The sequence below is a fragment of the Coffea eugenioides genome, chromosome 2 (genome assembly GCF_003713205.1).
Source record: "Coffea eugenioides isolate CCC68of chromosome 2, Ceug_1.0, whole genome shotgun sequence".
NCBI classification, from domain to species: domain Eukaryota; kingdom Viridiplantae; phylum Streptophyta; class Magnoliopsida; order Gentianales; family Rubiaceae; genus Coffea; species Coffea eugenioides.
This window is the reverse complement of record NC_040036.1, coordinates 70,868,516-70,893,072: the sequence shown is the minus strand read 5'-3', so window position 1 is coordinate 70,893,072 and position 24,557 is coordinate 70,868,516. Positions and strand designations below refer to the sequence as shown.

Here is a 24,557-nt window from a genome sequence, read left to right as displayed (position 1 = left end):
GGCGGTGTAGTACGCGTCAAGGAGCTCGGAGGGTTCGGCCAGCTCCATCCACCTCTTGTCACGAGGGAGGACCGAGCCCACCATCAGCTCGCGAGCCACCTCGGGGAACTGGGCTCGGTCGTTGATAGAGAGCTCCCAGGACGGGCAGAAGTGGCGGGGGTCATGCATCGTGGGGGCTTGGCCCGGCTTCAAGGGGGCAACGTGGCGGAAGTGCCACAAGTTCGGGGGAGTTGACTCCTGGGCATGCTCCTCGGCAGAGCCCACGCCTAGGTGGGCTGGCCCCCCGGAGACCAGCGTGCGAGGAGGCTGTGCGGGGACCAACGCGAGCTTCTTCCCGGGCTGGGAGGGCTCGTCCCCTCGACCCCTCTTCTGCCCGGCCGCCTTTTTGTTGGCAGCCTTCTTGGCGGGGGAGGGGGTCCCCTGCGTTTCCCTCTGGGGGGCTTGGTTGCCCCCCACGGTTGAGGTCGCCCCAGGCCCTCCCTGGGCAGCTTCTGGCCGGGGAGTGGTGGTAGCCTCCTCAGTGGACGCGCCCAGCAACTTGGAGAGTTTCCTCACTACAGCAAACACAACCAAGTCAGCAGAGGACAGGATAAAAAAGGAAACAAAACACTATCCTATAAGTCCAATAGGAGGAAGGCTGGCGTTACAGGTGCCAAGGTCGGGTTCGGGGGTCACCACCTCCCCAGAGGGTCCGGACAACGTCCCCATCAGCCCGGCCGCAGAGATCTGCCCAGTGGAAAGTGTGGTGACGTCAAGCTTTACCCTAGAGTTGGACAGCTGGCTGAGGGTATCATAGTCCAGATCCTTCGGGTAGGGGTCGGCCTTGACCCCCCCAACCTTCCATACGTTGGGGGGGAAGTGAGTGGATTTGACGAAGAAGAAGTCCTCCTTCCAGTCCTTCACGGAGGATGGGAGTCCCTGGAACACCTCCTGGGCACCCTTCCCTCCCTTGGTCTGGGGACCACGGCGGGAGAAGTAGTACCATCCAGGGAGGGCGGTCTTAAGGATGAAGGCAGCCCGGAAGAGGGATAGAGAGTAGGGGATACTGCAGAGAAGGCAGTAGATCAGGAACCCGGTGATGATCCTGATGGAGGTGGGGTGAAGTTGGGTGATTCTGAGCCCCCAGTAGTTCAGAATCTCGGTAAGAGCTGAAGGAATGGGGAGTCGGAGCCCTGCGATGAGTTGCTCCCTATAGACGGCCACGAAACCAGAGGGAGGTCTGCAGGCCCGGTCGTCGGGCCCCGCCGCCCTTGGCTCGTAGGCCGGAGGAATGGAATAGGTCCTGGCCAGCTCGGCCACAGCTTGAGGTGAAAGGGTGGCCTCCTGCAGGTCGGGGTAACCATAGGAGAACTCAGGGTCATCCCCCTGCTCGGGAGCAGGGTTCCCGCCAGAGGAATCCCTGTCCTCTCCAGCTCCCCCCTGGGCTCCGCCAGGGGAGTCATGAGGAGATTTGGGGGGAGGAATGGAGGTGGCCTCCATCTCGAGAAGGGCATCCAGTTCGGCTGTATCCTGAATGGCCTGGGCAGAAAAGGGAGGGGCGGATGGAGAGCTCATGGTGTGGGAGCTGGGGCTCGAAACGGAGGAAGCGGAAAGGGGAGGAGGAGAAGGTGGTGATGAGGATGAGGGCGAAGGCGAGGAAAGGATGATGATTCTGGGGGCTCTGAGGCGGGCCGGAACTGCAGATACAGAGGAGGAAGTGTCGGAATGATCCGACATAAAATTGAACGAAGGAGAATGGAAGGGAGAGATGCTGTGAAAAAGGGGACTTACTGATGGCCGGAGTCGGAAGATTGAAAGAGTCGCCGGAGTCTGGGCACTGGGAGTTGGAAACCTTGGAACTTCTGGGAATGCGAAAATGCACTAAGAAAAGGAGAAATAGCAAATGGAGCGGACGGAATTCTAGTGACCCCTATTTATAGGGGGAAGAATGGGGGGAAAACGGTTGCTTGAAATCGAACCGTCCCATTTAATGCTGGTACGGAAATCGAAGAGGTGTGACAACCGAAAGGACGCGGGCGCGGCGTTCCTGTGACAGCACTGTACCAGAGGTGACGTTGGCGGAGTAGTGCGCGGCGCCGGCCTCCCACGTGACAGGGTCAGATTAGGTCTGCCTGACAGTCCTACCTAATCTAGGGGGCTAGTGCAGAGGCCCTGTCCAGGGCCAAACCACGTGGCAGCCCGGCTACGGCCGAGCTGGGCCGCGGCCTCCAGCCCTTCCACGACCGCCTTGGGCCGCCTCGCCGCTAGGGCTCCAAAGGGCTCTGGGAGAGGACCCCGGAAAGACCGGAGGAGATCCCCCATAGGTCGGGATCGGGAGCTATTCCGGGGAAGTCTCGCACCGTGCGGAGGTGGGACTCTCTTGACAAGTATAAATGGTAACTTTCACCACTCTGACATACACTACGCACTCTGACTACACTACCCCCGTGAACCCTACTCACCGGAAAACTAACTTGACCGTCGGAGTGCCCTCGGGGACCACCTCGGGGCCCCTTTTGTGAGATCACTCCTCTCTGTCTTGCAGGCTTGGGACGAGCTCTTCCATCAGCACTCCGAGCTCATCAGGTCAGCTCGGTCAGGGGAAGTTCCGTGCTTCTTCAGTATGGGTTTGAAGTGAGCTGGTGAGACCTTGGGAATCACCTATTCACAGTGATCGAATCGGAAACAGACCGACTTGATGTTTAAGTAGAAGCTTTGTCCCTACGACCAGTCTTCTGCTTTTGAACCTGAGACCCGGCAATGGGACATGCCTGACCTTGTTCGGACAGTGATTGGAGACGAAGGTATGTTAATCCAAATACTAGACTCGAATTGAATGTAAGTATTGAATGTAAGTCAAGGTTGTTGGACCTTATCAAGTTCAAACTCAATATAGGTCCAGTCGTTTAATATGTTATAATTATATATTCATATTTTGTTATATATAATTATATATCTAAATATATAATATTAATACTTTGATTTATGAGTTATGTGTCAAAATATATTAATATATATATATATAAGAAATATTAAATATAAAAAATTATGTCAAAAGATTCATAACATAAGTAACGACCTAAAACCCTAAACATAAGTAACGACATAAGTAAATAAGACTTGTATTTACTCTCAAATATTTAATTTTTATTAAATACAAAATCTACCGGTTTCCCTTCTGTAAAAATATTAATATAACACTTTTTTAATTTTAGTTACAAACATTTATTTATTTAATATAAATTAAATGATTCAGAATAAAATACCCATAAAGAGCCAATACTTTACTCATCCAATGGATGAAAGCCGTAAAGAATTAATACTTTATGGGCCATTTCTTTTTTTAAAAATATTTAATTTATATTAAATAGATAACCTACCGATTTCCTTTTTGTAAGAATATTACTGTAACAATTTTTGAATTTTACTTACAAACGTTGATATATTTATCATAAATTAAATGTTTGAAAGTAAAATACTCATAAAGAGCTGGTACTTTAAATAAATAATGTGTATTTGCCCACAAACTACACCCCTTAAAGTTTATTAATTATTAATTGATTTGTAATACTTTGTCATTCATTGGACATGTAGCACAAAGAGCAAATCTGATACAAAATTCTAATTTCACTCCTTAAAATAATATTTTAATCATTTGGACTAAATTTACAAAGGATTAGTAAGTTCAGGGGAGGTTAGTGTAATTTTTCAAACTACAAGGGAGGTCAATGCAAGTGTTAGAAATCTCAGGGGAGGTTTCTGCAATTATCCTTTGAAAATATAGTGACGGTCGATCATGTTTTATTATTATTTTTCATATACTTTGAACTAATTGAATATATTATTATCAAAATTTTCTTGATTTATGTACTTTTTAATGAACTTGATTTGCATATAATTTTAATTTTGTGATCTTATGGATGTTAAATTAAGTTTAGAACTTAATAGTTAACGTAATTATATTAAAAAAATTAAAGAACAATAAATAAGTTTGTACTAAATTCGAATAAGTCTCACGTTCCGAATATTTTGTGAGGCAAAGATGAATCTCACATTTATCGATCCAAACCTCATTACTCGAAATTCGAAAGTAATACTACTATATGAGTCGGATTTCAACCTGTTAAAGCCAAGCTCGGATTGGCCTTTTGACAGGCCTACTTTCGATAAGACTGAGGTAGTACGTAAATGTCCAATACTGATCAAGAACAACAACAAAAAACTGAACAAAGGCGACTTATTAAGAGCCATTAGATGTTGACCTCATCAACGGTCCAAAAGAGGTCTAATGTGTAAGACTCCAAGAATTCAATCAAAGGATACCGGCTTTTGGGTTCCTCGGCTCTTTGGGCTTCGGAAAAAAGAATTCAATCAAAAGTACAACTACTTAATTACACGTTAAAGTCTTATTAGTCGGCTATCCTCGTACTAATATTCCCCTTCACCGGCAGAAGTCTTTCATGCCATGAATCGTACCAATCTGCCAAAATCTCACCATTTCTCTGAAAGTTAGAAGCAATCCTCGAAAGAAAACTAAAAACCCATCTCAAGCTTGCCAGCCAATTGATCCTAAAATCTGCGGACTAATCTGGTGATCATCAATCCATACAAGCAAAACCCGGTCAGCAATCAATTGTTCAGTTGCAGAATTGTGATCGTCGTGTTTTTGGCAAGGTAAGAGATAGTAATCGCGAAATGACCTGATACTTTAGTAATCAAGAAATTGCATATTCTGGTGGATTGAATTTGTACGTGGGTGTTAAATCTCTAATCCAGAGAAGGTTTTTGGCATATTTCAGATTTTTACTTTTTTTTTCTGCCTTTGTATATCTGCTCTGCTGAAATTGTTTTTTTGGTGTGGTTGAAGTATGTGATTTTTTAATCCAACAGTAGCTGTTCAAGAACTTCGAAAAAATCTTTGAAGTTTGGGGATGGACAATATCAGTTCAAAAAATATACAATGGTTAATTGTGAATTTAAAATGTCTTTTTTGGATAATGGCATGCTAAGAATATATGTTAAAATATATCCAGTAGATGAAATCATACAACATGTGATTGGTCCCAAAAGGCCATACTCTCACTGTCTAATGGTGTATTTTTAGTGTTGTGAGGATTGGTAACGGGATGAATGTGTTCGAGAAATTTTCCTAACTTATATGAATCAGTATCCTTCCTTTCAATGAATAAACTAAATTCAGACGTAATTGAGAATGCTGATTGTACATTATATTAGCTGGTGTTTTTGCAAACATGTAGTTTGAGAATGTAGAATATCAGTTGAAAGTGTACATCTGTTATGTGAAAATTTACATATTCTTTTCAACATTGTTATACTGACTAGAGAGTGATTCAGTTAATAGGTAGGCTGTGTTTCCTTGAATGAGGATAAGAATATCATATACAAAAATTTGAGTCTTGGAATAACAAAATGGAAGTGCCAAATTTGCAGAAAGATACATAGCATGAGTCACATATGGTGGACCAATACGTATCTATTCTCTTATACAATTTGTTGAAGATGTTTTTTTAAGGTGGTAGACTACTTGTATTTGATGATAGGCAAATTTATATTGATGGTTGACAGTAATTTGCAGTTACATATGTTGATACTGTTGTAATTTTGTTGACAGTGTTTAATATTGAGGAAGGACAAAATGTAGTTTGAGAATGTAGAATATCAGTTGGAATTGTACATCTGTCATGTGAAAATTTACATATTCTTTTCAACACAGTTATGCTGATTAAAAAGTGATTGAGTTAGCAGGTAGGCTGTGTTTCCTTGAATGAGGATAAGAATAGCATATACAAAAATTTGTGTCTTAGAATAACAAAATGAAAGTGCCAAATTGGCTGAAAGATACATAGCATGAGTCACATATGGTGGTGGACCATTACATACCTATGAATTCTCTAATACGATCTGTTGAATAGTTATTTGTATATTTATCTTAAGGTGGTAGAATACTTGTATCTGATGATGGGCATATTTAGATTGATGATTGACAGTTATTTGCAGTTACATACGCATGGAAAGTAATGATGTTAATACTTTGGTAATATGTTGACAGCGTTTAATATTGAAGGATATGCAACATGCCACGCAAAAGAAAGCTAAAGGAATTTCATGAAAAAGGTCAACAGAGGACTAGAAGGGGAGAGGAAGACCAAGATATCACCAAGCCCAAGCGACCAATCCATCCATTTATTCTGTTTAGGTGATTAGGATTTGTATGCCATTGGTGGCTATGTTTACCGAAACAAAAATATCATAAACTGATGCTGATAGTTACTGTTTCTATGGACAGGAAGCAGCATTTTGAGAATCTCAAAGGTCAAAATGGAGCTGGAGTTTGCGGTAGCAAGGTAATTTGGTTTTGGGGTTGCATGTAATGAAAAACTATATGGAAGCTATGTATAAAATCATCCGGTTAATGCTATGACTAAGAGATCTTATATGTGGAATGATTCATAATGAATCTCCATAATTTACGGTTCTAAACAGGGGAATGCAAGTGCCAAACAAGCATGGGAAAAACTTAGTGAGGCTGAGAAGGCACAATTGATGAATAAATATAAAGAGGACTTGCAGATTTACAAAGAAAGCATCGAAAAACTAGGCAAGAGTACCAGTTTTGACAGAGCCAAGCGAGTAAGAAGTTGTAATTTTAATTGCATTGATCATATGGTATATGTAAATTGTTTTGGCATTGTCTGATTAAATACAGAGAGTGATAAACATTTGTTAAATTATATGTAGGAAATTACCATCCGATCCTCACCATGCCAGTTGTTGAAACTGGTTTCTAAACTAGATGACATCAAAAAGGAAGCAATCAGAGAGATAGGCTTTGGTGGCCTATTAGAGATACAATGCCATTCAATGCCATCCTGTTTGCTTACATGGTTGATCCAACATTTCAATCCCACCCAATGCCATATTCAGTTGGATGGAGGACAGATCCTACAGGTCACAGCGCGTGACGTAGAAATCACACTAGGGATTCCCGGTAATGGGCCGATTCCAAAAGAAGATGAGGATGCATCAGAAGAGGAGGTAGATATTATTCCAAGAAGGTACAAATGGATTGATCTTCTTGAGGAGTTGATTAGTATGGAATCAGGGGAAGAATTTAAGAAGAAGTTTGTGATATTTGTGTGCGGATGCTTGCTGGCCCCAAGCAAAAGGGCTGAACATACTACGAAACTCTGGAGATGTTTGCATTCAGTTGAAGAAATTAGAAATATGAATTGGGCAGAGTATGTTCGCATCAAGCTATGCTCGCAGTTACAAGATTTCCAGCTAAAAAGAAGAAAATATGTTGGAGGATGTATTTTTTTCTTGATGGCAAGTGTTGTCAATTCTACAGTTGATGCAATTAATTAATAGGAAAATGTTTAATTTGCAATTTGCTTTTCATAATTCATATGTTATTGGTTGGACGGTATGCTAATAGTAATATGTTTGATAGGTATTCTATCTGGACCGTGTTAGCATCCTAAATCACCATGTACCTAGGACAATGCCACGTGTGAAGGCGTGGACTGATAGTGTAATCCAGGAAAGAATTAACATAGAGATGAATACCCACAGGCAGTACGGTTTTGGAAAGGTAGTAAGTAATTGCATAGTCATATGTCTTCTGCAATCAAATAAAGCTTGTTTGAGATTATCATTTCTATGTTGTTAACTGTTACAGTTGATGCATTACAGGTTGAGGCACAGTTTGATGATAATGTCAACACATGCCATGATGTCGTTGATTTGCGTGATGAGCTATTTGTCAGATTAGCAAACAGCGGCTTTGTAGATGTTGCGGTATTATAATATATACATCCTAGTTTCTGTTTGAAACCCTTTGATTATGATTTCTTGTGATGATAGTCTTGTGAGTTGATATGAGATAACAAGAAATCTATGCTGTAATTGAATCTTATGTTAGCATGTCAGCAAGACATGCTGATGTTTTTAGTAGCTAGAAAATTTTCAGTTTTGAATGCTGAGATATGAATATTACTTGTTCAGGCTGTGCTTGCTGCAATATCCAATGTACCTCTGACCTTCCAAAGCAGGGTAGTAAATGTGGGTGAACTTCTCTGTGGTAAAAGTAGCACAGCGGTGCATCATGATTGTAGTAGATCAGAGGATATTTTATTGAATGGGAACAGAAGGAGCAAATTAACTGTGGGAGTGAAAAGAGCCAGGGCTGGGAAATCATTGGTTCAGCAGCAGTCATTTAATCAGTTTGAGAATGAAAATGAGCTGGGTGTGCAAAAATGGGTGAATAATAATTTGGATACTGAAATACCATTTAAAGAAACAGCTGAAGATGTGCTCACATTTATCCCTGAAGGAGGAGAAGAAGAAGAAGATTTGACATTCACAGAGAAAAGCTCGCAAAAGAATGGAGAAGATTTGAGAAAACATGAGTTGAGACTGCTAGGTGATTTGCCAGTGCATGTACAAGAAATTCTGGGAGAGGATGCTTCGCTACCAAATGCTGAAGCAACTGTATATGCACCTGTGCCAACTGATGATGGTGTAAACTTGTCAGCACTGAAAACGCACCAGATGGATCTGCAAGTGGGCAATAACCAAGAAATAGAGGTGTCAGTAAAATCTCCCCTCTCAGTAGAAAGTAGTCCAACTGAGATTATTGGTGTCGTGGATAAGATTGATGCTGTGGAGCTCATTGAAGAAAAGAAAAACAACCTCCAAAGCGTGATGGATTTCGTGATGCTTGAATGGAAGGATTTTGAAGGCCATGTAAAAATGATCCAGAATTCTGTCAGTGGATTCTTCGGTGAACTTGAGTCTGGGGAGACTGACTTGAAGCCTGTTCAAGAATCAGCAAGTAAAAATTCTGAAGAACTCATTTCAAGGAGAAAGTGGGTTGAGAAGAGGTTTAAGAAACTGGATGAAAAAGAAAAATTGATCCTAGAGCTTTTGCAAAAGGTAGAATTGGCACAAAACAAATTTGCTACTATTCGAAATTTTGTTGGTGAAAAACTTGAAAATATTGCTTTTCAAGGGTAGAGTCATATTAAATAGCTTAATTTGATTCTGAATCAAATGGAAGTAGGGGCAGATCGGGTTGATTTGAAAGGGTAAAAGCTGGAGAAGTGCAGGAACTTGAGACTTTAAGAGAAGAATTTTAGAATTGGCAATACAAAAGAAAGAGTTTGATTCTGTTCAAAACATCCCAGGCAGAGTTGTCTCTGAAAGCTGATAGGAAACTCAACTCTGCCAGGGTGGCAGAGAAAAGTGGGAAAGATGGTCTTAAAATTCAGCTGCAGTAGTGTTGTTCTTGTGAGGTACTTTCTCACTGGAGAAAATTGCAGAAATCCCGTACAGAGGAGTTGCAATGCTGAAGGTGCCTTTAACAACATTAATTATGATTATGCTGAATGAATTGCACTGTGATCCCAGTACATCAGATGCAGATGTTAATCATAATTTGTTACAGGATTTTAGTTATACTAAAAGTTCAGATTTTCATGCTTATTGTGGTTCAGCTTTCTGATCACTTGTCAAGTTCAGATGCTAAATTAGTGAACATCTGGTTTTTGACAAATGGGAACACTATAGTCCAAATCTCTCCATTGTAAGAATGCAACTAAAATAGTGTCGGTCATTGGCTGAATGCTTGTCAATGTGGAGAGTACTTATAGTTGTTCTATATTGGGTAGAAGTTTGACATAAATAGTGCATAGATTCACTAGTCCTTTTACATCTTTTTGCTCCTCCTAACCTTACGTGCTCATTTGCATTTATGAACAGAAGAAACGTTAACATATTCCACATGAAAGCAGTAATTCATCGAGCATATTCTTTATGTGATGGTGGACTCTGAATTTTTGGTGGTTGAAGGGGAGGACGGGAGGAACTTATTCATAGGAAATTGTTATTCCACTTGTGTCATCTTAAAATTACGATCCACGTTAATTTCTTTTATTCTTGTTTTGCTTAACTATTCAGTCTTAGTATCTAATAGCAAATCAAAATAAAAGATTTTAAACCCAATTTCTGTACTTGTAAGTTCTTTCTCACCACAATTTGTGATTTCAACAAAATAATAGCAAGAGTCAAATTGTGCAAAACATAATAAGGCAGTTTTATGACTCAACATGTTTATTAAGTTTTTTTTTTAATTCTTGAGACAACAAATAAAGTTCTAAGGAAATAATAGGTAATATTCAGCATCCTTAATGTCTGTTAAGAGAATTTTCTTGAGACAAAAAATAAAGTTGTAAGAGAATAATACGTAGTACTCAAAACATCCATTAAGAAGTTAAATCTAGTAAATCAACCTAAAAATATCATAAAAAATATTGAAAGGCTTAGAGTAAAAAGAAAAAATTTTCAAGGATGAAGGGACAATGGAATTTTGTCAAGTTTCTATAGCAGGAAAGAAAAAATATTGCCTGAAAGCTCATTAAAATTTCCTAAAAATTCCTGTTACTTCACTTTAGGAAACTACACTCTTTGTCACCTTATTTATGTCCCAAGTTTAGCCGTTGCTCAAGTGACAATTACTAATATTAGAAAGCAAGCAACAGCCATGGTGGCCAGCACTAACCTAGAGCACAATTCCATGATGAACGAAGACAAGCAGGCCACCGAGGCCGAAAGCTCGTGTTCCAAGAAAACGAAGCATGGCACCAAAGTTGAAAGCTTGCGTTGCAAGAAAAGAAAAGAGTGTATTAAGAAGAAGACAATGGAACTATCTGTGTTGTGTGGTATCAAGGCTTGCATCGTTGTTGTTGGACCAAGTGGGCAGGTTGAGACTTGGCCTAGAAACCCTGATGATGTACGACAAATCATAGCCATGTACACAGATTTGGCTGCCAAGAAAGGCTGCCAGATCAAGAGGTTCTCTGAATCAAGTGTCAAGGTTGGAAAGGCTGTTGATAATGCGGCAGAAAAGGCTAAGATTGATGAAGATTTTGGTTCCAACAACGGCTGCAGAAAACAAGAGGAGAAGGGGGAAAATAGTTCATCAAAGGCCTTTGCTGAAGATATTGTAAAAGTGATTAATTCAAAGCTTGAATCTTTGGAGAAGAAAAAGGGTTTCTTGAGTGAAAATAAGGGTAAAGAAGTTGCTTATTTTTATGGTGAAGAAGAAACACTGCACGAGAAGTATTTTACTGAATTATGGAACGTGCCGGAGGTGGGAGAAGCATCAGATTCCCAAGGCACTGGAAAACCCCAATTAGGTGCAGCACCAGAACAGAGTGTCCCCTCTTTGGAAACGATGTTCAAACAAAATTTGTTTGAAAACCCACAAATATTTGGTAATTCTTCAGACAATTCTGAGATGGGATTATTGGGAGGAGCATCAGCTAATCAGGAGATTGTCCAACATGTTCCTATGCAGTTCAACTTCAACAGTTCTAATAATTTTGACGGTGGAATCAATTTATCCAACGTAGGAATCCATAATGTTCAATTTCCCAACGTTCAATTCCCTCATCAATTTCCCTGGTTTGACAGCAGTAATTATCAAACTGGAATGTTGAGCGTGATGCCTCAATTGCAAGTCATGAATTTCCCTCAATTACCATTGATTCAGGGCATGAATTTATCTGGATTACCATTGATGCAAGGCATGAATTTCTCTGCAGGACCATCGATGCAATCCACTACGCTTGCGCCTCACCGGTTTGATGAAGGCAGTCTGCCTCAGTTGTGCCCACTGCCACCGCAAGCTTTTGGACCTGAATACCATTCACCGCAGCCCTTAACTTACAACCCTTCTTCTTCCTCTTGGCAGCAATATCAATTTTAATATTTCCTTCATCTGAAAGGGTTACCTCTTTGGTTAATTTTTGACTGTTGAGTTTTTTTTTTCCTCTTTGGGCCAATCAAAGAGGTAATTCTTCGGGCAATTTTGACTAGTTTTGTATGAGCTAGATATTCTGCTGATTTTTATTCGGCAAAGAACATCAAATTTAAATTCCCATTTACAATTTTACTTTATTAAATATTGCCGTGTGGCTGGTATTTCATTTTTTTTTTTTTGGGTAAGACTTTTTATCCAAGTTTCTTGCTTGTTACGTAATCTGTTAGTGAATAGAATAGTTTTCTAGTCGATGCTGTTATAAATGATTTAATAAATCAGATTCCTGGTAAAAAGATGACTTCTGAATAATGAAAAGTCGCATGCTTTGCAACAGCCTATGTATTTGGAGATTAAGTTTGCTTGCTATTCAGAACTTCTAAATTATCAAGTTCAAAAGTAATTTTAATATTTAATTACAAATTATATGTTCTTTTCTTCTAGTAGAATTCAGTAGTTTTGATTTATCAAAGCATGATTTGAAGTGATAAGTTCGTGAAATTAGCAAATTCAGTGATTTTTTGTCGATGTATGGCAGAATGAGAAGGAGGAGGTCGATTTTAACTCTCATAGTGTTTTCTATCCAGGACTTCTGCAATCTATATGATCTCTAGTTTAAGCTTTGTCTATATGTTCTTAGCTTTCTAATCTTTTGCAAGATTGTTGCTTTTCACCATCGTACAGTGGTCATATTATGATCCTGAGATGAAATAAAAAAGAATCTGCAATTGCGTCCTAAGAACTCTGAGAATTTTGCTATGTCCTCGAGGAAAGCTTTAATCTCAAGTTCAGAAGATCCACCTTCTGCTGTTGCCTGTTGGCAGATCTCCTTGATTCGTTGGGCTCTTCTCCTAATTTCTTTCCCTTCATCACATTCCAAGTCCATAAACCTCTTCAAAATCCTGGAAATTTCTTCTCTTCTCACCATACCTCCATCGTCTCTCTTTACCCTCCAACCAATTTTCCAGTTTTCCACGATCTGCTTGCTGTCTGTGTACTGATCCCATGCTGATGGGAATGTAAGTATTGGAATGCCAGCAAATGCACTTTCTTTAGCAGAATTCCACCCGCAATGAGATCAGAATCCACCTATTGAGGGGTGGGTGGTACAATACTTTCAGTTGGTCGCACCAAGGCACAACTAGTCCTTTACCAGTATCACCACAACTTGCTTGAAACATAGATATGTCTTCGCGGGCTACCGCCCAAAAGAATCTAATCCCAATGTCAAGAACTCCAGCAATTATCTCAGCCAACTGCTCGTCGGATGCAGATAGAAAGGTCCCTTGAGCAATGTACAATACGGAGGCTCTAGCTAGGTTGAGCATCTAACCATGCAATATAGTTGTTGTTGCTGCTGTTTTTCATCTTGAAAGAAGGTATTGCTAGGCCTACGGAGTAAATGGGATTAGGCAATTCTGCCTTGAGACTGTCTATGACTTGGGAGTTGAGACTCCAGTTCATAGGCACAGCTCAATAGAAGATAAACTGCCTTGGCTGCCACAGGAATAACTTCTAGAGCTCCGCCGGCCACAATCTGACTTTCACCATGGTCGAATAGTTCCCTAGGAAAATCAGCAATTCGAATCGATTGGACTCTTGGAATGCAGGTCACCCTATGATCTCCTTCCTTCCTCTACAGTTGGTACCATGCAAGTAACAATAATATTACGATTAGTTCATTATGCGTAAACGGTGTCTATAAAGCCTAAAATTGACATTTTAGAAGTCAAACTGATTAATGATTTTCACCAAAAAGGTGTTCGATGATCAGATTTAGAACAAGGAACACAAAAAATAGAACATCTGAATTAATGGATTCAAATGATATGTTCAATTGAGTTTGATAACGAAAAATAAAGCATTTGAATTAATTAAGTAGCATTGAATTTTTTAGACAAAACTTAATTTCAAAAAATAATAGATAAGTTATTTAGTTATCACTTAATATGATGTACGCTTAAATGTATCAAATTTAGTACTTAACTATTCAATAAATTAACCACCAGCCTTTGGGCTGGTAGCCACCACCAAAGCATTAAAGCTTGGTGGGGTGGGTGAACCCTTGCCTCCCACCAATTGCCATATTAAAAAGTGATTTTACGTAAAAAATCTAGATGGGTGTGCTACGTACCCGTCTGGTCCAGTGGTGGTTCAATCCCCTCCGAGTTATTCCTGAACCTCCTTAAGTCCGTCCCCTCCCTCTAGTGTAGGATAAATTAGGTTATACAGTAGTTATCATCTCTGGAAAAAAAAAACTATTCAATAAATTAATAGATTCAAATTTCAAATTTTAGATTTCAGTTTTCAAATTTCAATTTTGTCAAAAGCACCCTAAACCTATGCCCCTCCATATAGTTGCCCAAAACTTTTTAGGGTCCATAATTTGGATAGTCATCATAATTCTGTTTAATTATTTTAATTTGTTTTTATTATTATTTCCTACTTTTATACGTGACAACATGGTTTTCAACCGGATCCGATGTCGGTTGCATGCGAAGTTTGTCTTCGGGCCTGATGCTATGTTGGCTGCATGAGAAGTTTTCTTAGTATTTCGTAATTAATAAATAGTTCTCTTAAGCTATTATTTAACTTTTTCTAATTCTTTTCTACTAGCTTACTAGCCCTTTTGGAGGTACAATTTAGGGTGGTTGTATTTCATTCTTGTCAAGCTTTTGATATACTTTATCACAAATCACAATAAACACTTTGTCACTTGAATTCATCAACGTTTCCTTGAGTGTATTCAAGGGTTTCTTCTAAAGTTCTTTAGATTTATTATCTTTATTTTTTTTTTATAAGCGAGAGAATTTAAACTCAAAATTTCTTATTTACACCCGCATAATAAAGATTTGCATCTATTACCTATTCTATTATAATAAAGATTTGCATCTATTACCCATTCTGTTACATAATGGAAACACCTCTATTCATAGATTATGAATTTCGTCTCAACTTTCTACGAATATCTAGTGCTCAAAAATGCACCTTCTATCTGTTTCAGTTTTTACCGAGATCATTATATGCATTTTGTTCCTACAGTTTTGGGATGCTAAGAAACTTGTTTACAAAATGGAGAGATGCATAATCAATTTCAACAAACCGTGAATTTCTGAAAACATTGGAGGCCTTTTTTATGTCAAGTCAATCGAAAAAAAGGGTAAATTACATTTTATCCCCTATGGTTTCTAGAAAAACCACTTAACCCCCCCTCCCAAAAAATGATTTTAAAAGCTATACATAAACCCCCTGTGGTTGGGATTGAAGTGTCAAACAGATGAAAAGCACCCATCGTGACGATTAGTGGCTTAAATGATTGTACTACTGGTAGCATTAAAAACATTCCCATATTACCCCTGACCAATTTAACGCACCCAATAAAGCCTCAGATTTGTACTCATCTTTTTTCATGAAATGAAAGTACACTTTCCATTGAATCTTGGTGAAGGCAATACATTTACTGAAGAAACCAAACCAAGATTTAGAAAGAAGAAGATCTAAAGGTGAATTATAATATCAAGGTGCAGTCATTTCTTTTTTCTTGAAATATAACTTGAATGGATTATTAATTTTTTTTTCAATAAACTCTAGATGTCATGCTCAAGCAGTGCTGGCGGAAGCACTCAAGATCTAAGGTACCAATATCTACATTGTGCATGTGGGAGAAAAGCAGTGGTACAGATTGTTGAATCCGACAAACCTTCAAAATGAAGGCTATATTTTGTTTGTGCGACAAAAACTTGTGAATTTTTCTCATGGTGCAATCCAACAAGGAGAATAAGACAAAATTACACTAGTGATTTGAATGTTCCAACCAAAGAAATCTTTAGTGGAGAATCAAGTATTGATGGTTCAGATTTGGAAGGCTTGTGACAGGTGTCGAACCTGTGCAATAATAAAAAAAATCTAACTATCACCAAAGGCAGTCAACAATCAATTCCAGGTATTGGAGCAGGAACTCTGGATGTGCAATGGGTTACTTGATTCACCCTGGCTCCGAAGAGTTTGCTTAATCTGATATACCAGAATTGACTAGCTGACAGAGAATTATTAACTCGTAGACAGTGACAAACAGGGTCGTCTCCTCAGAGAATGGACAAGAATTTGTTTCTTTTTAAGCTAAGGAAAATGGGGGTTTAAATGGCCAATAATAAAGAACAATAAGAATTAAATGCAATTTGATTAACTCAACAATAGCAAAAAGGAGTAATTAGATAGAAACAATGGTGAATAAAATTCTACTCAAAGGTCCAACTTCTCAGGACTGGTCCAAATACATAATCACTGACGCAAAGATATTCTATTCCTCTATTACTAGATTAGTTAAAGCTACCAACCAGCTCTGGTAACCAGTTTTTCCTTATTCTTTCGACAGTCAAGGTATGACTATTGACTATTTCCCTAACCAGAAAATAACCCTAGGTACGACCATAGGAGTTTAATTTCTCGATTGCATTAATAATTAGAAAAATCCAACCCTAACCAATAAACACGCTAAGAGGGATTATTTAAGTTAGATTTTATGTTTCCCCAACATAAATCCAATTATATTGGTTGCCACTAGTATTAACCAAAGGAACAATTACGGATTCAATTTAGTTAATTTGGCAATAGATTATTCGGCTAATACAAACATCGGGCCCAAGACATTCGATCAACCAAGTAATCGTAAACACGTAATTTAGAAAAAATAAAAATAGTGATAAAGAAAGGAAAATAGGAAAAACCGATTCGATCTCACATGTGATTCTGGACCATGCCTTTGAGTTGACTTTTGAATAGATTGAGGGTTTAGTTACGTGTCATAGAGGAATTTCCACCAAATAGCCAGGAAAGAACAAAGAGTGTTTTCTTCATAGAAATTTTCAGAAAAAAATAGAGAAACGCAAAGTAAAAGCGAACTGCCGAAAATTCCTCTCTCTCCAGTTCTCGACTACTCCTCCCAAAAATCAAGACACTCCATCAAACAACTGACTCTGCCCTTTTTTAGTCAAGAGTGACCCCACTAGATTCCTAATTTGTAGCCAACTAATTGATTCTCCCCTATCATATCTTAACAGACATTCTAATGATTAAAAGATAACAAGGAAATCTCTTAATACTAGTAGACTACTAATCATCCCAATTGAAGGAGTCAATCCCAACAATTTAGGAAATTAGCTTTGATGCATTTTTGGAAGCTTCCCACGTGCACCAAATCTCGAGAATCTAAAATTGAAAGCTGGAATTAGGCGCACCCTCGTCCAACAGGTAAAAAATTTTCAACAATTATCTCTTTAAACTTTAAGCCCCACGATAGCCACCAATTATCAAAATTCCTACAAAAACAATGAATTAGTGAAATATCTAATCCCGTGAGAGAGAGAACATTAATAAAATTAACATATATTTTAAACCCAATCAGCTTGCGCGTGAATAGTGGTTTATATTTGAGGAAAATGAAAAACATTGAAGAAACCTTGGGAGTCATGAAGATTTGTGTGGGTGCTTGTTTGCTATATATGTGCTATCATTTCTCGTTTTGATGTTCAAGCGAAAATATATCAGACGAATTATGGCTATGAAAATGCTGTAAATCTGGACCTGTTGTCTTCAAATGGATTACTTTGTTGTCTTCAATGAATGAATGAACCTATTTTGGTAGTCAATTGATATAAATGGGCAAACAAGATTTCCAGTTGGCATGAACCTGCTTTGGTACTCATAGTTTGAACTTTGGATTCATTTGACAAAATAGTTGTCCAGCAGTTCACAAAAATCTGGTAATACATCAACCAGTTTTTACAAAACAAAATAAGGTACATAAGTAGCTAATCAAAAAGTCTAGCAGACACCGAGATACAACAAAAAGTCCAGCAACAAACTATTAACAAAAAGCATTGAAGACAAATAACTTAATTTAATTTCAGCAATTTCAGCTCCTTTACCAATGGTCATCAAACACGTTTAGCTCTCTTAGCCCTCAAACTTGCAATTGTTGGTACAAGTTTTCTGACTCTAGTTGATCTTCTAGTATCCAAAACAGGTTCAACAGCAGAAGTTGATCTTCTAGTATCTAAAACTGGTTCAGCAGCAGAAGTTGCACAAGACTGCATAAATAAATAGATTTAAGTCAGTAAATTGCAGTTAACAAAGTAATAATCAGCATCATTAATAGTACCTATGACACTGAATCCTGTTGTGAGACAGATCCAATACTTGTTGCATAATGCAATATCTGTTTCATTTGCAACATCATTACTTGCATTTCCAGCATCACTAGCTCCACCAGGCGCCTATTTTAATAGTAGCAAATTAACTACAGATTTAGGTAAAATAGAAAAGAGATGGTAACACTGATTACAAATTAACAACTACTAAAATTTACCTTATAAAACCTAGACTTTGGATGGACTGGGAATTTACAAGTCTTAGAATTATATCCTGGCCTAAAATACTTCTTATAGTGTACAACTAGTCTTGTAGATGTAGTGCTTCTAATTTCATCAGCTTCTCTTCTTCTCACTTTCTTGGGCCTTCCAGGTTGTTTCTAATCTTTTAAGGATTCACCTGTTCAGCTCCTTTTGAATCCCAATACTCTTTAGAGGGCATTGCAGCTATAGTGTAGTTGTAGGTGCTCAAGTATGCTTCTTTGCTATAACAAGGATCAACATAGCATTCAGGCTCTGATTTATCCCTTTGAATAATAACAATAGAATATGGGCATGGAATCCCAGTTAGTTGTCATAGTCCACATGTGCATGTTCTACGACTTATATTAACAACATATCCTCTAGTCCCACAGTCCACTTCATACTCAGCATCTCGAGAATAATGAGTTATGACCTACTGTTCAACTTGTTCTTTTCGAGTCGTTCTTGTATGTTTGGACAGAGGTTCTCTTGATACTTTTTCATGCCTTTCTTTTTCACATTTAGCCTCTACATCTATTTTCTTCTTATCCACTCAAACATGGAGATGATTGTAGAATCTCTTACTGGAAATATGTAGGAATTAAACGACTCATTCAAATTATTAACAAGAATATCACTCTTGCATGAGGAGCTGAAGTGTGACCTGGACCATAAATGCGCAGGAATCCTACTTAACCAACCTGCTGCATTCATAGCTCCTCTCACCTTTGGATCAGCCCTTTCCAATTGATCCATTACTGTCTTAAAGTCATGAATGTTCCCAGCAGAAGCAGCTGCCCAAAAGGACTCCTTCAACTCCTTGGTCTTGAACTTTTGTTTGAAGTTTTGATATATATGGCGAAGGCTGTACCTATGCTCTGATTCAAGAAACACATCATCAATTGCACTCACTAACCTATCAGATATGAATGTCCATGAAGCTCTATTTCCAACACCAAATTTAGTTTTCAACTCCATTAAAAACCATTTCCATGAGTCATATCTCTCAGTTTCTACTACAGCAATTGCCAAGGGAAACATGTTATCATTTTCATCGCTACCTATAGCTGTCAAAAGCTGTCCACCAAATGGGCTTTTTAAAAAGCAGCCATCTAATCCAATTATTGATCAACAACCAGCTAAAAACCCATTCTTCATTGCACTTAAACTCCAGTACATTCTTTCAAATGTCCTAACCTCATTGTCATCCAGTCTAGCCACGTGCAGGGTAATATGGCTATCAGGATTTCGGATCAACAAGGTTGTAGCATAATATCTAAAGACATGATACGGTCTCATATCATTCCCTTGTAGTGCCTCTCTTGGCAACTTTTTAGCTCTATAAGCCTATCTAATGCTTATGTCAACCATAATCTCTCTCCTCACAATTTGACAAATCCTTCAATAGAAGAATTTGGATCATCCCTAAACCTGTCTAGATATTTTTTGCTCAAATATCTTGCATTTGCATGATGGTTGTTGTATTCTCTTCCACATGCATGCACTCCCTTTATTGATTTGATTTGAAAAGTGCTTTCTTTTTTAATTGGGCTTGCCCGTATCCTCCCGAAACAACCTTTTTTTGTACATGGCAATAACTTTTGCTTTTTCATTTTTTTTTGTACTTGATGGTATAGTCTTTTTTGACATTCCATTCCATAAGTGTTTCTCTAAAGGCCCGTAAGTTCTTAAATTTATCCCCAACTTTCAACTCAAAACTTGATTTTGTGAACTCAACTACAACATTAAAATCTTGACAGCCATTACCTTTCCCATTTCTTTCATCGTCTCTCTACATAATGTTAAGCAGTTCTTCATCATCAACAACAAATTCATTCCAGTCTTCATTAGTATTAGTTTTAGGACTCTTCCCTTCTTCAAAAGTGTTCTTATCATATCCCGGTGGTGGCAGATCCTCTAATGTATATGTCTGCTTTGCTGTTGCTGGTTCTTCAATTGTGCATTTTGGCTGCTGTTGATTTTCTATTTCGTTAGCCTTTGCTATGTTTGCAAAAATATTCTCACCTTCTGGTCCTTCTAATCCCTCTTTCAACCATTCAGGTTCTTCTAAACTATCAGATCTGACATCGCTATCATCATCTTCACCTGTAGGCTGTTCTCCAGCTTCATCTTGCTCCTCTATAGCTTTTTTACCTTTTTCCTTTGCTGATTTTGTGACTACTTTGTTGTGCTTTTTGTTTCCAGCTTCATCTTGCTCCACTACAGCTTTTTTACCTTTTTCCTTTGCTGATTTTGTGATTGCTTTGCTGTGTTTTTTGTTTCTAGCTTCTGTGGCAGGTCTTCTGACTGACTTCTTGACTATTTGTTTCCCCTTTTTGTTTGCTAACTTTTTAGGGGTATCTTCATCAGATGTCACATTTTTTGCCCCACTCTTGCCTAACAGGTTGTTTCTATTATCATCATGACAGGTCACAAGATATGGGGCATCTGTGGTGGCACTTTTAACAGGACTTTTTACTCCAACAGAAACAGCTTGACTAGGTATTTTATCACACAATTCAGCATATATGTTGACAAAATTAATGCCTTCATGCACAGTTAACATTAACTCTACTTCTTTATCTCCTTTGATTTCAGCTGCTCCAACATCCAGCCCACAATCTAGTATTTTAAAATATAGGTTCACATTTGAGGCATAACCATACCTACCTTACATTTTACACAACATATCCCTGGACAATTTCCTTGTCTCACAATTTTTAAATATGGCAACGTTGTTACCAGTATTGACAGTTTCTAGTTCCCATATGATATACTACCAAAATGCAATTTTATAGTAATTCTTTTTGAAGTTGTCATTATTTTGAAAGCCTGCATTAGAAATAGTGAAACACATAATAAGAAAAAAACACAATCTGATTAAGAAAAGGACATATAGTATATTACAGACTTCAATGGACCACATAATGGCCAACATGCCGACAAACAAGAATTAGTCAATGGCCAAATTGCCAAAACTTTTTTGGTAGCCAAATCACTCTATATTATTGACAACCAAACCACCCAAATCTGATCCAAATCCGACACTAATCAACATTTTTCTAACTAACAAAATCATATTTTACCTATATATAGCTGAAATTCGAGTGATTTTAGAACTCCTTTATGCAATTTTTTTACCCTAATCTTAATGCATAAGTTCAATTCTAGCCGATAAAACACTCTATGTTTAAACATGATAATACAAGTTATCCCAAAGTAGAAAAATTTTAAATTAATCAATGCTTAAGCATCAGAATCACTGATTTATTAGATTTCCAATGCCCGATAGTTTCTATTCAAAATGCTCAACTGCATCTCATATGCTAAACTGATGTCGAAAAACTTACTAGCCACAACAATAGCTTTCGTGATACACTTTCACAGCTACTTTTGGATCTTCAATGGTAGATCTAGGGATTTAATTTTGTGGGTTAAAATTTTCTGTCCTTCATTCGTCGGTCCTTTTTTTCTCTCTTTCTCGCGACAAAGACTAGAGTAAGGGATTTCATCTGCTCCCCTTTTTGTATTTATATTAGGGTAATTTGGATATTTTGTCCACGAATCGTCACGATGCGTGCTTTCCGTCTGTTTGACCCTTCAATGCAAACCAAAGGGATTTATGTATAGCTTTTAGAATCATTAGGGAGGGCTTATGTGATTTTTTTGGAAACCACAGGGGCTAAAATGTAATTTGCCCAAAAAAATTAAAACAACAAGTCATTGAGACCTTTTTCATAGAAACCATCATATATTTCATGTTTGTAAAGAATATTAATAAGGTCACTATTGTTAATTGATTTCCTCCTCCTCAAAATTCCTTTAAAAAATTTTTTTGGTGGTTAAGAAAAACACAAGATTATGCTGTTTAAAGTCATGCACATGTCATGACTAAAATTTGCAAGTAAAAGTCATCCAAATTAATCTTTCGTATACTGATAGTGTATACACTATTAGTTTTGGATGGATGACAACTATGCACACTATTAATTTGAAATCCAACTTTTGTACATATATCATAAATCTAACGTAATGATGTATACACTTTCAATATATAAAAGTCATCCAAATAAATCATTACATATCACAACTAAAAGTTGCAACTGAAGCAGTCCACCAAGGTCCACAAACTAGCTTTGTAGTTTCACTCAATTCTTAAAGATCTGAAAAGAAAAAACAACAACCCAGTAACTAATTTCCTATCTAGTTGGCTCAAGCAGCAAAGCATCGCTAAATCCGATGCTGCTACCAACCCAGCATCCACCGCCAATACAGCTCTTTTGCACTAGTTTAAGGCATGTATGACTAAACCTATAATGTGATACAGTAATTCGATGACTTGCAGTACATGTTTCTTACTATCAGTCATGAAATAATTTGCCGCTCCCTTTTTGCCTTTGGATTTTTTATGTGATACAGAATCTTAGTCTTACTTGAACGTTTGAATTAGTTCCATAAATGATTATCACTCCAACTCCCATATAGATGTCATTTTTATACTATAATATATATATAGGGCAAAAAATCTCAGCGGCCACTAAACTATTGGTCAGATCATGTTTTGACCATCAAACTATTTTTCGTCAGTAATTGGCCATTAAATAACTTAATCAGTAAACCCGTGACCATTTAGTCGATAATTGCTCTTAATCTGTGAAATTAGCAGTTAATCTGTGAAATATGGTGTTGAATAGCATGATTTGTGGAACTGCTAACAGATTGCAGTAGTCAGTTATTCACTTTGCTATTTTTAGACAATAGATAAGTCAAAGTACTTGATATGATTCTGATTCCAGGATCTTATCTCTAGCAGATTTTTTCCAGATTTTCTCTAATTCTGTTTTCTTTATGCTATATAAAAGCATGGCTTATGACTCAATAAAATCAGACTTCTGCAATACAAAAGTATTCGCTCTTGCTCTACTTTTTCTACTCTAATACTCCAACAGAGTGGTACCAGAGCTTTCATCTTGAGGGATCTGTGAGGATTGAGAGAGTTTAAACACTTACCCTTATTACGATGAATCTAGAAGTTTCCTCTACTTATCAACTTGGACCTCCCATATTTGATGGAACAAATTATCAAATGTGGGCTGTCAGAATGGAAGCCTATGTAGAAGATGATTATGAAGTACTCCCTCTTCCAAACAATCCAACAGTTGCTCAAATGAAACACCATAATGAGAGGAAACAAAGGAAATCGAAAGCCAGAGCAAGTCTATATGCAGCTGTCACATCCACAATCTTTACCAGAATCATGATGTTGAAAACGGTGCATGAGATCTGGAATTTCTTGAAGAATGAATATGAAGGGGATGAAAAAATCAAAGGGATGCGAGTGTTGAACTTGATTCGAGAATTTGAGATGCAGAAGATGAAAGAATCAGAAACTATCAAGGTCTATTCCAACAGACTCCTTGACATAGTCAATAAAGTAAGACTCCTTGGTACTGATTTTTCTGATTCTAGAATAGTTCAAAAAATTCTAGTTACAATCCCTGAAAAGTATGAGGCTACAATCGCGGCTTTGGAAAACTCAAAAGATATGTCAAGTATCACCTTGGCAGAATTGTTAAATGCACTGCAGGCACAAGAACAAAGAAGGTTGATGAGGCAAGAAGGATCAGTGGAAGGTGCCTTTCAAGCCATATCACAATACAACAACAGGGGCAAGAACAAGAAAAATAACAAAAAGGTGCCTGGAAATAACAAATCTCAAGTATATCCACTTTGCCCTTATTGCAAAAAAACCAATCATCTGCAGAAAAGGTGTTGGTGGAACCCAAATGTAAGATGTCACAAATGTGGTCAGTTAGGGCATGTGAAAAAGATATGCAAGTCTCAACAGCAACAAGGATAAGCCAAGGCTGCTGAGAATCAACCTTAGGAGGAGCAATTGTTTGCAGCTTCATGTTTTGCTACTAATAGCTCCATGGAAAGCTGGCTTATAGGTAGTGGTTCTACAAACCATATGACTTATGATCGAGAGCTTTTCAGAAAGCTTGATAAAACTGCTATCACTAGAGTCCGGATTGGAAATAGAGCTTACCTTGCTGTAAAAGGCATAGGAACAGTGGCAATTGAAGGGTACACAGGTTTGAAATTAATTTTTGATGTTTTATATGTTCCAGAAATTGATCAAAACCTTTTGAGTATTCATCAGTTATTGGAAAAAGATTATAAGGTGCTATTTGAAAATAAAAGCTTCATAATTAAAGATCCAGAAGGCAGAGAAATGTTCAGAATTCAAATGAAAGGTAAAAGTTTTGTTTTGGATCTGATTAGAGAGGAGCAAGCGGCTGTACACAAAGAAATTAATGATGCAGCGCTTTGGCATAAGAGATTGG

At 38.1% G+C, this 24,557-nt stretch overlaps 1 protein-coding gene across 2 annotated transcripts; it reads left to right on the top strand.

Moving 5' to 3' along the window:
* The first annotated feature begins 4,417 nt into the window (after nucleotides 1-4,417).
* Nucleotides 4,418-9,711, top strand: LOC113763688. 2 transcript variants are annotated; one of them, XM_027307586.1, is made up of 8 exons: nucleotides 4,418-4,653; nucleotides 6,065-6,196; nucleotides 6,287-6,344; nucleotides 6,484-6,630; nucleotides 6,739-7,326; nucleotides 7,451-7,591; nucleotides 7,693-7,797; nucleotides 8,005-9,711. In XM_027307586.1, exons 2-8 carry the CDS (start codon nucleotides 6,075-6,077, stop codon nucleotides 9,013-9,015), a joined length of 2,172 nt encoding a protein of 723 aa, XP_027163387.1. In that variant the 5' UTR covers nucleotides 4,418-4,653; nucleotides 6,065-6,074; the 3' UTR covers nucleotides 9,016-9,711. The 2 variants fall into 2 exon arrangements, with proteins under 2 accessions (XP_027163387.1, XP_027163386.1); XM_027307585.1 differs by having other exon boundaries at nucleotides 6,050-6,196.
* Nucleotides 9,712-24,557: the final 14,846 nt, after the last annotated feature.

Bases quoted from the DNA above. Each gene is read 5' to 3' on its own strand.
- LOC113763688 (XM_027307586.1), top strand. From the start codon at position 6,075: ATGCCACGCAAAAGAAAGCTAAAGGAATTTCATGAAAAAGGTCAACAG. The intron at 6,631-6,738 runs GTAAGAAGTTGT...AATTATATGTAG, and splicing joins GTTTTGACAGAGCCAAGCGA to GAAATTACCATCCGATCCTC. The intron at 7,798-8,004 runs GTATTATAATAT...TTACTTGTTCAG, and splicing joins GCGGCTTTGTAGATGTTGCG to GCTGTGCTTGCTGCAATATC.